The sequence below is a fragment of the Loxodonta africana genome, chromosome 21 (assembly GCF_030014295.1).
Source record: "Loxodonta africana isolate mLoxAfr1 chromosome 21, mLoxAfr1.hap2, whole genome shotgun sequence".
Taxonomy (NCBI): Eukaryota; Metazoa; Chordata; class Mammalia; order Proboscidea; family Elephantidae; genus Loxodonta; species Loxodonta africana.
This window is the reverse complement of record NC_087362.1, coordinates 27,251,697-27,264,806: the sequence shown is the minus strand read 5'-3', so window position 1 is coordinate 27,264,806 and position 13,110 is coordinate 27,251,697. Positions and strand designations below refer to the sequence as shown.

General features: G+C 44.5%; 1 protein-coding gene and 1 gene segment (V, D, J or C); one reads left to right on the top strand and one right to left on the bottom strand.

The window, feature by feature from the left end:
• The window catches only part of LOC104846689 (immunoglobulin heavy constant gamma 1-like), an 868,336-nt gene that overhangs the window by 254,518 nt on the left and 600,708 nt on the right, over nt 1-13,110 (bottom strand).
• LOC111752811 (uncharacterized) overlaps nt 1-13,110 on the top strand; it is a 355,617-nt gene that overhangs the window by 97,416 nt on the left and 245,091 nt on the right. For all 5 annotated transcript variants that reach the window (XR_010318810.1, XM_064273601.1, XM_064273603.1 and 2 more), the window contains exon 4: nt 10,949-11,040. Coding sequence is in view for 4 of the 5 variants with exons in the window: in XM_064273601.1 (XP_064129671.1) it covers nt 10,949-11,040 (92 nt within the window). In the remaining variant the exon portion in view is untranslated. The remainder of the gene's footprint in view (nt 1-10,948; nt 11,041-13,110) is intronic.

Genomic DNA, 13,110 nt, shown 5'->3' with positions numbered 1-13,110 from the left:
ATGAAGGGTTCTTGGCTCTGGTCTGAGCCACTATGGGGTTAAACCTGAAGTGAGTGGGTTCTGTACAGAATGTCCACTTGGCCAGACTGAAGACCAGGGTTCTCAGGGATCACAGGAGACACAGTGGGGAAGCAGGAATGGGGTGGTGTTGGCCAAGGAGCATCTTCAGCTGAGACCTCCACCCCAAGCTTCCGGGGTCACTCCCCTCCACCGTCATCACTGTCTACTGTGCCCTGGCCAGGTACTAGGTGGAGGAGATGGGGCCTGGAGACGGGCCCCACCCCTAGGGGTAGGAAGGGAGGTATGGATGGGTTCTTCCCCTGTGTGCCCCAGCAGGTGTCTTGGCTGGTATTTGCTAGAAAGTCAGCCACAGTGGTAGTAACTACCATAGTAGTATCACCACATTAGAGCCTCATACCAAATCTTGGGCATCCAGCCTCTGCGCCCCCATCTGGCATGGTTTCTTGGTGCTTCCCACTGGTGGAAGGAAGCGACAACCAGCAGAGGAGAAAAAGGAGAGGCGAGGGCTGGGGTTTTCTGATGCCAATTTATGGGTGCTTGAGGGTAGTCTGGTAGAAGTCCCTGGAGTTTGAAAGTGGTGATACCTAGAGCCTTGGGGTTAGCCCCACCCAACTCTGCCCAGATAGACTTCTCTACCCTTCTGGAGTGGTGGCCCTGCTGTGGAGAAGGGTTGCACAGGCCTCCATCCTGCCCTTCTGTGGCCTCTGGTCTGGGCTGTGCATTGTGGTTCTATTGTGGATGCTGCACAGGGCAGGGCAGAGTCTGGGGGCACTGACAACTCTAAGCTGTCTGTGTTTGTTCTCAGGGCCCTCAGGACGCTGTGCAGGAAGGGGTCCAGTGGTCCAGTGTGGGATGTGGTGGGTGGGGTAGGGTGGTATGGGGGCCAGTTAGCGAGGTCTTGCCCTTCCTTGCACAGGAGCTCATGCTGGCCACCAACAGGCAGTTGGGCAGCCTCACAGCCTAAGAGGACCTGGGTCTGTTCCTGCCCTTGCTCAGGGTCAAGAGAGTCTGTGAGGTCAGGGTGGGAGCTAGTGCAGGCCAAGGGAAGAGTGGCCTGAGACTGCCCAGCTGAAGGAAGCATACTGTGGTTTCTCTGAAGTCTTACGGGTGGCGCTGGGGAAACTGTGGTGGGAGGCCTGGGTTTCTGAGCACTACTCAGTGTAGCGGAGGTGGATAGCCAGAGTCCTCTTCTGCAAAAGTGCCTCCTACGTGGGCATTGGGTGAGGGTTTTTGGTGTTGACAGGCCTGTGGCTCTGTCTCCGGAGCTTTGTTATAGAGAGGGGGTCACACTTCGAATCTCCAGGACCTTTAGGAGGACAGCATGAGGTAATCAACCAGGTCTGGAGTTGGCAGGAGCCAGGTGATTTTGAGCAAGGGCCATGCCACTGTGGTAACTACTAGTACCGCACCACCCATGGTGACAGGGACTCAGACAATAATGCCTACCCCTGCAGGGGCTGGAGGGCCCCAGACGGCCTCAGAGGGCTGGGCCATGTGCCCCTGGGAAGCTGAGCCACAGGTAGAATGGGGGAAGGATATCCCCAAGGAAAGAGGGTGGTGGCTTAGTGGAGACCACCTGGGGAAATGTGGGGGTACACACTCTAGGCTCCTGGCTTAGAATACTTGGTCTTCTGGAATTGTCCCAGTTGCCTGTGCCAGCAGCTGGGCTTTCAGCTCCCTCCCTAGCAGTCTGGGTGAGCCTGCCTTAGGCCCTTCACTGTTCGCCCCTCAGTTTCCCCATCGTAAGGAAGTGATGATGGAGGCCCTATGGATCATGCTGGCAGAGGAGGAGGGGTTAATTCTGTAAACACCTAACACCAGCCCTGGGTCTCCCTTAGCCTTTGCCTAGTCCTAGGCCAGGGCCTACACTGCCCCTTCAACCATCCTTGGGCCCTTGTGGTCATCACTGAGGTGCACACCCGAAGCACAAGTATCCTTCCCTCCAACTTTCCAGAGTCACAGAAGACAGTATGCAACTGCCCTCCCCCACTCCTACCACAGGGTCTGGGAGGCTCTGGGGCTTGTGTGGAGAAGGCAGTTAGTGCTATGGGTGGTACCACTGTGATCACCATAGTCGTAGTCATCTACCACAGCCCGGTGCTCTGTGACAAGAACTGGGGCTGGAGGCATGGAAGGGTGGCTGCATCCTCAGAGCTAGAGAGGGTTCAGGCTGGCAGCCTGAATCCTTGCCCATAGCTTCGGGGCTTAGCTGGTATGCTGGGAAGGGGAGGTCCTCAGCTTGTTAGGGCTGCTGCATGTCCAAGGGTGAGGCTGACAATGTGGTGGTATGGGGGGACAGGAGAATGGGGACACCAGGAATGGTGATCTGGCTGTGCTTGCCGACTTCCAGATGTTGGGTGGCCTCCTGAGGGGCCATAGGAGTTTCATCTGTCCTGTGCTGCCTGCGGGGTCCTGTGACAGGCTGGGATGGATGGCAGGGAAAAGGAAAGAGGGTTGGATGCCAGTCAGCAGGGCTCTGATACTGGGCTGGGAGTCGGAGGGAAAGCCTACAGAGTGTGGGCTGGGCATTTGTTAGAAGAATGGCATCAGGCCCACCTGAGCTCAGGTCCCACCTGACTCCTGGTTCCTGGCCTAGATGGCTGAGCTGTGGCTCTGATATGTTGACCAACCCCAAGGGAGGACGAGGGACTTTTGTGGGTTATGCACTGGAAGCCAACAGAAAATGTCCATAAGTATACCCACTATGAGTGAGATTAGGCTGAGTTGGGCGTTGCCTTTGGCTTGACTGTTTCATGACCCATATGGACTTCCTTGCTGGGGTCTCTGTGGTGACCTCCCAGGGGTCTGGGAGTTCAGGTAACCATGTCACCACTATGGTGTTACACCTGTTATTTTTTTTTTTAATTTTTATTAAGCTTCAAGTGAACATTTACCATTCCAATCAGTCTGTCACATGTAGGTTTACATACATCTTACTCCCTTCTCCCACTTGCTCTCCCCCTATTGAGTCAGCCCTTACAGTCTCTCGTTTCGTGCCAATTTTGCCATCTTCCCTCTCTCTCTCTACCTTCCCATCCCCCCTCCAGTCAAGAGTTGCCAACACACTCTCCCGTGTCCACCTGATTTAATTAGCTCACTCTTCATCAGCATCTCTCTCCCCTCCCCCACTGACCAGTTCTTTTCATGCCTGATGATTTGTCTCCGGGGATGGTTCCTGTCCTGTGCCATCAGAAGTTCTGGGTAGCATTGTCTCTGGGATTCCTCTAGTCGCAATCATACCATTAGGTGTGGTCTTTTAATGAGAATTTGGGGTCTGTATCCCATTGGTCTCCTGCTCCCTCAGGAGTTGTCTGTTGTGCTCCCTGACAGGACAGACATCGATTGTGGCCGGGCACCAACTAGTTCTTCTGGTCTCAGGATAATATAGGTCTCTGGTTCATGTGGCCCTTTCTGTCTCTTGGGTTCTTAGTTGTCGTGTGACCTTGGTGTTCTTCCTTTGCCTTTGCTCCAGGTGGGTTGAGACCAATTAATGTATTTTAGATGGCTGCTTGTTGGCATTTAAGACCCCAGACTCCACAATTCAAAGTGGGATGCAGAGTGTTTTCATAATAGAATTGTTTTGCCCATTGACTTAGAAGTCCCCTCAAACCAAGTTCCCCAGACCCCAGCCCCTGCTTCGCTGACCTTTGAAGCTTTCATTTTATCCCGGAAACCTCTTTACTTTTAATCCAGTCCAATTAGGCTGACCTTCCTTGTTTTGAGTGTTGTCTTTCCCTTCACCCAAAGCAGTTCTTATCTACAGATTGATCAATAAAAAGCCCTCTCCCTCCCTCCCTCCCTCCCTCCCCCCTTTGTAACCACATAAGTATGTGTTCTTCTCCGTTTTTTCTATTTCTCAAGATCTTATAATAGTGGTCTTATACAATATTTGTCCTTTTGCAACTGACTCATTTCACTCAGCATAATGCCTTCAGATTCCTCCATGTTATGAAATGTTTCAGAGATTCGTCACTGTTCTTTATCGATGCGTAGTATTCCATTGTGTGAATATACCACAATTTATTTACCCATTCGTCCGTTGATGGACATCTTGGTTGCTTCCAGCTTTTTGCTATTGTAAACAGAGCTGCAATAAACATGGGTGTGCATATATCTGTTTGTGTGAAGGCTCTTGTATCTTTAGGGTATATTCCGAGGAGTGGGATTTCTGGGTTGTATGGTAGTTCTAACTCTTTAAGATAACGCCAGATGGATTTCCAAAGTGATTGTACCATTTTACAATCCCACCAGCAGTGTATGAGAGTTCCAATCTCTCCGCAGCCTCTCCAACATTTATTATTTTGTGTTTTTTGAATTAATGCCAGTCTAGTTGGTGTGAGATGGAATCTCATCGTAGTTTTAATTTGCATTTCTCTAATGGCTAATGATCGAGAGCATTTTCTCATGTATCTGTTGGCTGCCTGAATATCTTCCTTAGTGAAATGTGTGTTCATATCCTTTGCCCACTTCTTGATTGGGTTGTTTGTCTTTTTGTGGTTGAGTTTTGACAGAATCATGTAGATTTTAGAGATCAGGCACTGGTCTGAGATGTCATAGCTGAATATTCTTTCCCAGTCTGTAGGTGGTCTTTTTACTCTTTTGGTGAAGTCTTTAGATGAGCATAGGTGTTTGATTTTTAGGAGCTCCCAGTTATCTGGTTTCTCTTCATCATTTTTGGTAATGTTTTGTATTCTGTTTATGCCCTGTATTAGGGCTCCTAGGGTAGATCCTATTTTTTCTTCCATGATTTTTATCGTTTTAGTCTTTATGTTTAGGTCTTTGATCCACTTGGAGTTAGTTTTTGTGCATGGTGTGAGGTATGGGTCCTGTTTCATTCTTTTGCAAATGGATATCCAGTTATGCCAGCACCATTTGTTAAAAAGACTATTATTTCCCCAATTGACTGACACTGGTCCTTTGTCAAATATCAGCTGCTCATACGTGGATGGATTTATATCTGGGTTCTCAATTCTGTTCCATTGGTCTATATGCCTGTTGTTGTACCAGTACCAGGCTGTTTTGACTACTGTAGCTATATAATAGGTTCTGAAATCAGGTAGGGTGAGGCCTCCCACTTTCTTCTTCTTTTTCAGTAATGTTTTGCTTATCCGGGGGTTCTTTCCTTTCCATATGAAATTAGTGATTTGTTTCTCTATCCGCTTAAAGTGTGACATTCGTATTTGGATTGGAAGTGCATTATATGTATAAATGGCTTTTGGTAGAATAGTCATTTTTACTATGTTAAGTCTTCCTATCCATGAGCAGGGTATGTTTTTCCACTTAAGTATGTCCTTTTGAATTTCTTGTAGCAGAGTTTTATAGTTTTCTTTGTATAGGTTTTTTACATCCTTGGTAAGATTTATTCCTAAGTATTTTATCTTCTTGGGGGCTACTGTGAATGGTATTGATTTGGTTATTTCCTCTTCGGTGTTCTTTTTGTTGATGTAGAGGAATCCAAGTGATTTTTGTATGTTTATTTTATATCCTGAGACTCTTCCAAACTCTTCTACTAGTTTCAGTAGTTTTCTGGAGGATTCCTTAGGGTTTTCCATGTATACGATCATGTCATCTGCAAATAGTGATAGCTTTACTTCCTCATTACCAATCTGGATACCCTTTATTTCTTTGTCTAGCCTAATTGCCCTGGCTAGGACTTCAAGTACGATGTTGAATAAGAGCGGTGATAAAGGGCATCCTTGTCTGGTTCCCGTTCTCAAGGGAAATGCTTTCAGGTTCTCTCCATTTAGAGTGATATTGGCTGTTGGCTTGGCATAGATGCCCTTTATTATGTTGAGGAATTTTCCTTCAATTCCTATTTTGGTAAGAGTTTTTATCATAAATGGGTGTTGAACTTTGTCAAATGTCTTTTCTGCATCTATTGATAAGATCATGTGGTTTTTGTCTTTTGTTTTATTTATGTGATGGATTACATTAATGATTTTTCTGATATTAAACCAGCCTTGCATACCTGGTATAAATCCCACTTGATCAGGGTGAATTATTTTTTTGATGTGTTGTTGGATTCTATTGGCTAGAATTTTGTTGAGGATTCTTGCATCTATGTTCATGAGGGATAAAGGTCTATAATTTCCTTTTTTTGTAATGTCTTTACCTGGTTTTGGTATCAGGGAGATGGTCAGTTTTACCTGGTTTTGGTATCAGGGAGATGGTAGCTTCATAGAATGAGTTGGGTAGAATTCCGTCTTTTTCTATGCTTTGAAATACCTTCAGTAGTAGTGGTGTTAAGTCTTCTCTGAAGGTTTGGTAGAACTCTGCAGTGAAGCCGTGTGGGCCAGGACTTTTTTTTGTTGGAAGTTTTTTGATTACCGTTTCAATCTCTTTTTTTGTTATGGGTCTATTTAGTTGTTCTACTTCTGAATGTGTTAGTTTAGTTAGGTAGTATTGTTCCAAGAATTTATCCATTTCTTCTAGGTTTTCAAATTTGTTAGAGTACAATTTTTCGTAGTAATCTGAAATGATTCTTTTAATTTCATTTGGTTCTGTTGTGATGTGGTCCTTCTCGTTTCTTATTCGGGTTATTTGTTTCCTTTCCTGTTTTTCTTTAGTCAGTCTAGCCAATGGTTTATCAATTTTGCTAATTTTTTCAAAGAACCAGCTTTTGGCTTTGTTAATTCTTTCAATTGTTTTTCTGTTCTCTAATTCATTTAGTTCAGCTCTAATTTTTATTATTTGTTTTCTTCTGGTGCCTGATGGGTTCTTTTGTTGCTCACTTCCTATTTGTTCAAGTTGTCGGGACAGTTCTCTGATTTTGGCTCTTTCTTCTTTTTGTATGTGTGCATTTATCGATATAAATTGGCCTCTGAGCACTGCTTTTGCTGTGTCCCAGAGGTTTTGATAGGAAGTATTTTCATTCTCGTTGCTTTCTAAGAATTTCCTTATTTCCTCCTTGATGTCTTCTATAACCCAGTCTTTTTTCAGGAGGGTATTGTTCATTTTCCAAGTATTTGATTTCTTTTCCCTAGTTTTTCTGTTATTGATTTCTAGCTTCATTGCCTTGTGGTCTGAGAAGATGCTTTGTAATATTTCGATGTTTTGGATTCTGGAAAGATTTGTTTTATGACCTAATATGTGGTCTATTCTAGAGAATGTTCCATATGCACTAGAAAAAAAAGTATATTTTGCAGCAGTTGGGTGGAGAGTTCTGTATAAGTCAATGAGGTCAAGTTGGTTGATTGTTGTAAGTAGGTCTTCCGTGTTTCTATTGAGCTTCTTACTGGATGTCCTGTCCTTCTCCGAAAGTGGTGTGTTGAAGTCTCCTACTATATATGTGGAGGTGTCTATCTCACTTTTCAATTCTGTTAAAATTTGATTTATGTATCTTGCAGCCCTGTCATTAGGTGCATAAATATTTAATATGGTTATGTCTTCATGATCAATTGTCCCTTTTATCATTATATAGTGTCCTTCTTTATGCTTTGTGGCGGATTTAAGTCTAAAGTCTATTTTCTCAGAAATTAATATTGCTACTCCTCTTCTTTTTTGCTTATTGTTTGCTTGATATATTTTTTTCCATCCTTTGAGTTTTAGTTTGTTTGTGTCTCTAAGTCTAAGGTGTGTCTCTTGTAGGCAGCATATAGATGGATCGTGTTTTTTTATCCAGTTCGTGACTCTCTGTCTCTTTATTGGTGCATTTAGTCCATTTACATTCAGCGTAATTATAGATAAATAAGTTTTTAGTGCTGTCATTTTGATGCCTTTTCATGTGTGTTGTTGGCCATTTCATTTTTCCACATGCTTTTTTGTGCTGAGACGTTTTTCTTAGTAGCTTGTGAGACCCTCATTTTCATAATGTTTAACTTTGTGTTTATTGAGTCGTTACGTTTTTCTTGGCTTTTTTCTTGAGGTATGGAATTGATATTCCTTTTTGTGGTTACCTTTTTATTTACCCCTATTTTTCTAAGTAAAAACCTAACTTGTATCCTTCTATATCGCCTTGTATCACTCTCCATCTGGCAGTTCAATGCCTCCTATATTTAGTCCCTCTTTTTGACTATTGTGATCGTTTATCTATTGATTTCCATGATTTCCTGTTGTGTGTATTATTTTGTTTATTTATTTATTTTTTAGACTAAGTCTTAATTTGTTTGTTTTTGTGCTTTCCCTATTTAAGTTGCGTTGATATCAGGACGTTCTGTTTTGTGACCTTGTATTGTGCTGGTACCTGATATTATTGGTCATCCGGCCAAACAATGTCCTTTAGCATTTCTTGCAGTCTTGGTTTAGTTTTTGCAAATTCTCTAAACTTGTGTTTATCTGTAAATATCTTAATTTCTCCTTCATATTTCAGAGAGAGTTTTGCTGGATATATGATCCTTGGTTTGCAGTTTTTCTCCTTCAGTGCTCTGTATACGTCGTCCCATTCCCTTCTTGCCTGCATGGTTTCTGCTGAGTAGTAGTCTGAACTTATTCTTATTGATTCTCCCTTGAAGGAAACCTTTGTTTTCTCCCTGGCTGCTTTTAAAATTTTCTGTTTGTCTTTGGTTTTGGCAAGTTTGATGATAATATGTCTTGGTGTTTTTCTTTTTGGATCAATCTTAAATGGGGTTCGATGAGCATCTTGGATAGATATCCTTTCATCTTTCTTGATGTCAGGGAAGTTTTGTGTCAGGATTTCTTCAACTATTTTCTCTGTGTTTTCTGTCCCCCCTCCCTGTTCTGGGGCTCCAATCACTCGCAAGTTATCCTTCTTGATAGAGTCCCACATGATTCTTAGGGTTTCTTCATTTTTTTTAAATTCTTTTATCTGATTTTTTTTCAGCTATGTTGGTGTTGTTTCCCTGGTCCTCCAGAAGTCCCAGTCTACATTCTAATTGCTCGAGTCTGTTCCTCTGACTTTCTATTGCGTTGTCAAATTCTGTAATTTTATTGTTAATCTTTTGGATTTCTACTTGCTGTCTCTCTATGGATTCTTGCAACTTGTTAATTTTTCCACTATGTTCTTGAATAATCTTTTTGAGTTCTTCAACAGTTTTATCAGTGTGTTCCTTGACTTTTTCTGCATTTATCCTAATTTCATTTGTGATATCTTTAAGCATTCTGTAAATTAGTTTTTTATATTCTGTATCTGATAATTCCAGGATTGTATCTTCATTTGGGAAAGATTTTGATTCTTTTGTTTGGGTGGTTGGAGAAGCTGTCATGGTCTGTTTCTTTATGGGGTTTGATATGGACTGCTGTCTCCGAGCCATCACTGGGAAACTAGATTTTCCAAGTAGTCGGCTGGTACGCTGGCTCCTGGTTCTGAAAACGGTCGCTGTCTGCCCGTATTTGTTCGTTTTCCGTCTCTAAGTCTGTGCTTGTTGTTCAGAGTTCGTAGATTGTTATGTATGTGATCGATTCCCTTGTTTTTCCGAGTCTTTGTTGCAAGAGGGATCCGCGGTAGCGTCCACCTAGTCTGCCATCTTGGCCCCGCTCCTATACCTGTTATTTTGAGTCATGTGCCACATGGCTGTGGTACCCACCCCACCCCCTGAATCCATGATGGCGTGTCCATGTTTGTCTTGCTTATCTAGTGCTGCTATTGCAGAAATACTGCGAGAGGGTATCTTCAACAAACAGTAATTATTATCTCACAGTTTAGGAGGCTAGAAGTCTGAATTCAAAGCTCTAAAAGAGGAAGTCTTTGTCTCTCTCTCTCTCTGCTCTAGGGGAAGGTCCTTGTCTCTTTTCAGCTGCTATTCCTGGGTTCCTTGGAAGAGTATGCGGCTTGTATCATGTATTTGTTTGCTTACTTAATCTGTCCTTTATATCTCAAAAGACATTGACTCAAAACACAATCTACACTGATACTGCTAAATTAACAAATTATGAAAACCATTTCCAAATGGGATTATAACCAGAGTTATAGGGGTTAGGATTTACAACACATATATTTGAGGGACACAACTCAATCTATAGTATCTTTCAAAATCCTGTTCACGTCTGCAGTTCCTGGTGAGAGGGGCTGGGGTGTAGGGATGGGTTTTTGTAAGGCATTGTGAGGCTGTGGCAAGAATAACTATATCCGTAAGCAGAGTAATACCACAGTGGTGTATGTCTGCCCTCAAACTCCCTCTGGCAAGGTGGCAGGAAGGCAGCCCCAGAGGTAGAGACTTTCACTTGGGGCTGGCCTTCACGCCTGAGGTGTTGCTTGCTGAAACATCTGGGGGACCTCTCAGGCTGAGGTGGCAATGCCAGCCTGTACTAGAACTGGCAGCTGTCTGTCCATCCTGGAACTCATCCCCCCAACCACTGCAGAGGCACCTAGGGTGGATAAGAGCACATCCCCACCATACATGGGTTACTTGGGGGCCTTTTATATTCTCAGGGCTAGCAGTACTTGCCCTAGGAAGGCCTGAGGGAGAAGCAGAGGCCAAGATGCGAGGTCAGGGGTTCTCCAGCCCAGGGGAAGGGACACCTAGGACTGTGAATCAAGAGTTTGTTCCTTATTCTGTAAGAGTGCGGTGTGTGTAACTTAAGGGTTGAGACCTGGGTCCTAGGAGCACCTCCAAACTGTGCTTGTGGGTCAGAAGCCACCCAGACCCTGCCCCCTCCATTCATCCAGGCTACCTTCCATGCCAATGCCCAACAAGGCGCATCTGCTTCTACCTCTGGCTTGTGCCTTGCTGTTCCTGCTCAGAGGACTCTTTGCTCTTTTGCTGGCTTCTCCCTCAGGGAGTGAGGGGTGGATGGTGCTCAGAGACTCTGAGCTCCACAGTGGGGCATGTGGGAAGGATAGAAGTCACAACTTAGGACCTGGAGAAGTTCCAGAACTGCTAAGGGGTAAATTTAAAAAATACTCTTACATTTGTTCACTAAAAATCCTATTATAAATGCAGTCTCTGAGACTGGTGAAAATTTTAAAATATATGGAAGAGTGTAAATGAACTGGGCATGTCTCCTCTCCTTCTCTCCCCATGACTACCAGGCTGGGCTCATCCATTTGATCACAGGAAGGGTCCTGACTTATGGGGACCTTGGTGTTCTCTTGTACACACTCGGAAGGATCAAAACACCAGGGTGAGTACCTGCCTGGGTTCCACTTACCTTGTGCAGAGATGTTGTTATGGATTGAATTGTGTTCTTCAAAACTCTGTGCCAACTTCCCTAGGCCATGGTTCCTAGTATTGTGTGATTGCCCACCATTTTGTATGTGATGTGATTTTCCTTTGTGTTCTAAACCCTACTTCTATGATGCTAATGAGGCAGGATTAGAGTCAGTAATGTTAATGAGGCAGGACTTAATCTATAAGATTAGGTTTTATCTTGAGTCAATCTCTTTTGAAATATGAAAGGGAGAAGTAAGCAGAGAGAAAGGGAGACCTCAGGCCACCTAGAATGTAGTGCCAGCAGTATAGCACATCCTTTGGACTCGGGGTCCCTGCACTGAGAAGCTCATAGGTGATTGGAAAATGGATGACAAGGACCTTTCTCCAGAGCCCACAGAGAGAGAAAGCCTTTCCCTGGAGCTGGTGCCCTGAATTCAGACTTGTAGCCTACTAGGCTGTGAGAGAATAAGCTTCTGTTTGTTAAAGCCACCCACTTGTGGCACTTCTATTCCAGTAGCACTAGATACTTAAGACAGCTGGCCAGCAAGCCCCCAACTGCCCGTGCTGCTCAAGGAGCTGGGTCTCCTTTGGTATTGTCATCAGTGGGACACCTTGTTCCATTGTCTCCAAACTCCTGCACCTGTGGGTGGGTGGCAGGTCACATGCCCTGTGCCGTGTGGGAGTTGATGGTCACCACAAGGCCTACCCTAGGGTACTGCAGCTCGAGCTTGAGGTGGGACTTTTGTGCAACAGCTGTGTCACTGTGGTAGTAGCAGTAACCTGTACTGCAATATTGTTCCAGAGACACATGTCCTGGGTACCCAGGGCCTCGGCATGGGGCATTGGCTGGCCCCTGGGGAACCTTCTGTCTGCTGGACACAGGGCTGGGACCAGACCCTGTGTCTTGCTTGGAGCTGGGCTGACCTGGGATGGGGGAGGGTTTGGGCAGCAGTTCCGTTTGGGGAGGGAGGGGTGAGAAGAGTGGAATGGACCCCAAGTGTGCCCAGTCTCCTAGGGTGCAGGAGATGAGTTCTGTGCATGTTGGGGACACATGCCAGGAGAGAGGCCACTAGAGGCCAGTGCGGAGCCAGGGCTTCAGAGTTGCTCTCTGTGAATGTTGTGCACATGGGCCAGGTTTGGAGGTGGGGGTGGTCCCCGGTGGTGCTGCTGGTCTGGAGAGTGTGGAATTAGGGAGGCTACTTTGAGGATCCCTCTTGGTGGGCATCTGTGGAGCACCGCCTGCCTCCAGACTGAAGAGGAGCTGGAACTAGAGGTTCCCTCAGCTGGAAGGTGTCTGTGGGACCTAGGGAGAGTGAGGCCCAGGGCACATCTGCAATTTCTCTGGGAAAACTTTCTAATCTGTTGTAGTAGAGCCACTGGCAGACTGTAAAATATTTTGAAGATTAAGCCAAAAAGCTAAAGTAAAAATCAATTCATTCTTTAAATTACCTTTCCCTGATTCATCTGTTCTATTTACACTCCTATCATCATATGGTGTGGGGTTCTTTTGAACCCTTTCACCAAACTGCGTTCTTCCAGGAGCTCTGCTCCTGCCATACATGCTTTGTAAACTGAGAAAGCTTGCAGGACATTCCCACTAATGGCTGCATCATGAATTCTTTAGTCAATAGCTTGCTTTCAACATTTTCATGATCACAAATAATTGTCTGAAGGATGTCTATTCATAAAATGTTTTCTGTCTTTTCTTAATATTTCCTAGCCATTTGTGTTTCTTTTGCACTTTTTCTGTTATATCCTTTGTCCATTTCTTTTATGAATTTTGCTATTTTTCTTCTTAGCTTCTATGAGTTCTTTGCATACTACTGTTAAAAAACATCTACGTATTTGCTGAATATTTCAAGTTTATCATTTGTTTTTAAATTTTGATGTATTTTAAGTGCACAAAATCTCTAAGTGTGTTGTCTAGTTTCATGATTTAGGTTTTGGAGTGAAGGTTTGTCTGACTTTGGGTAGCTTTTTGGGTCTCTCTTTGGAGCCTCCGTCTTCTGTCTGGAGGGCTGGTTCAATGTCAGTGTTCTCC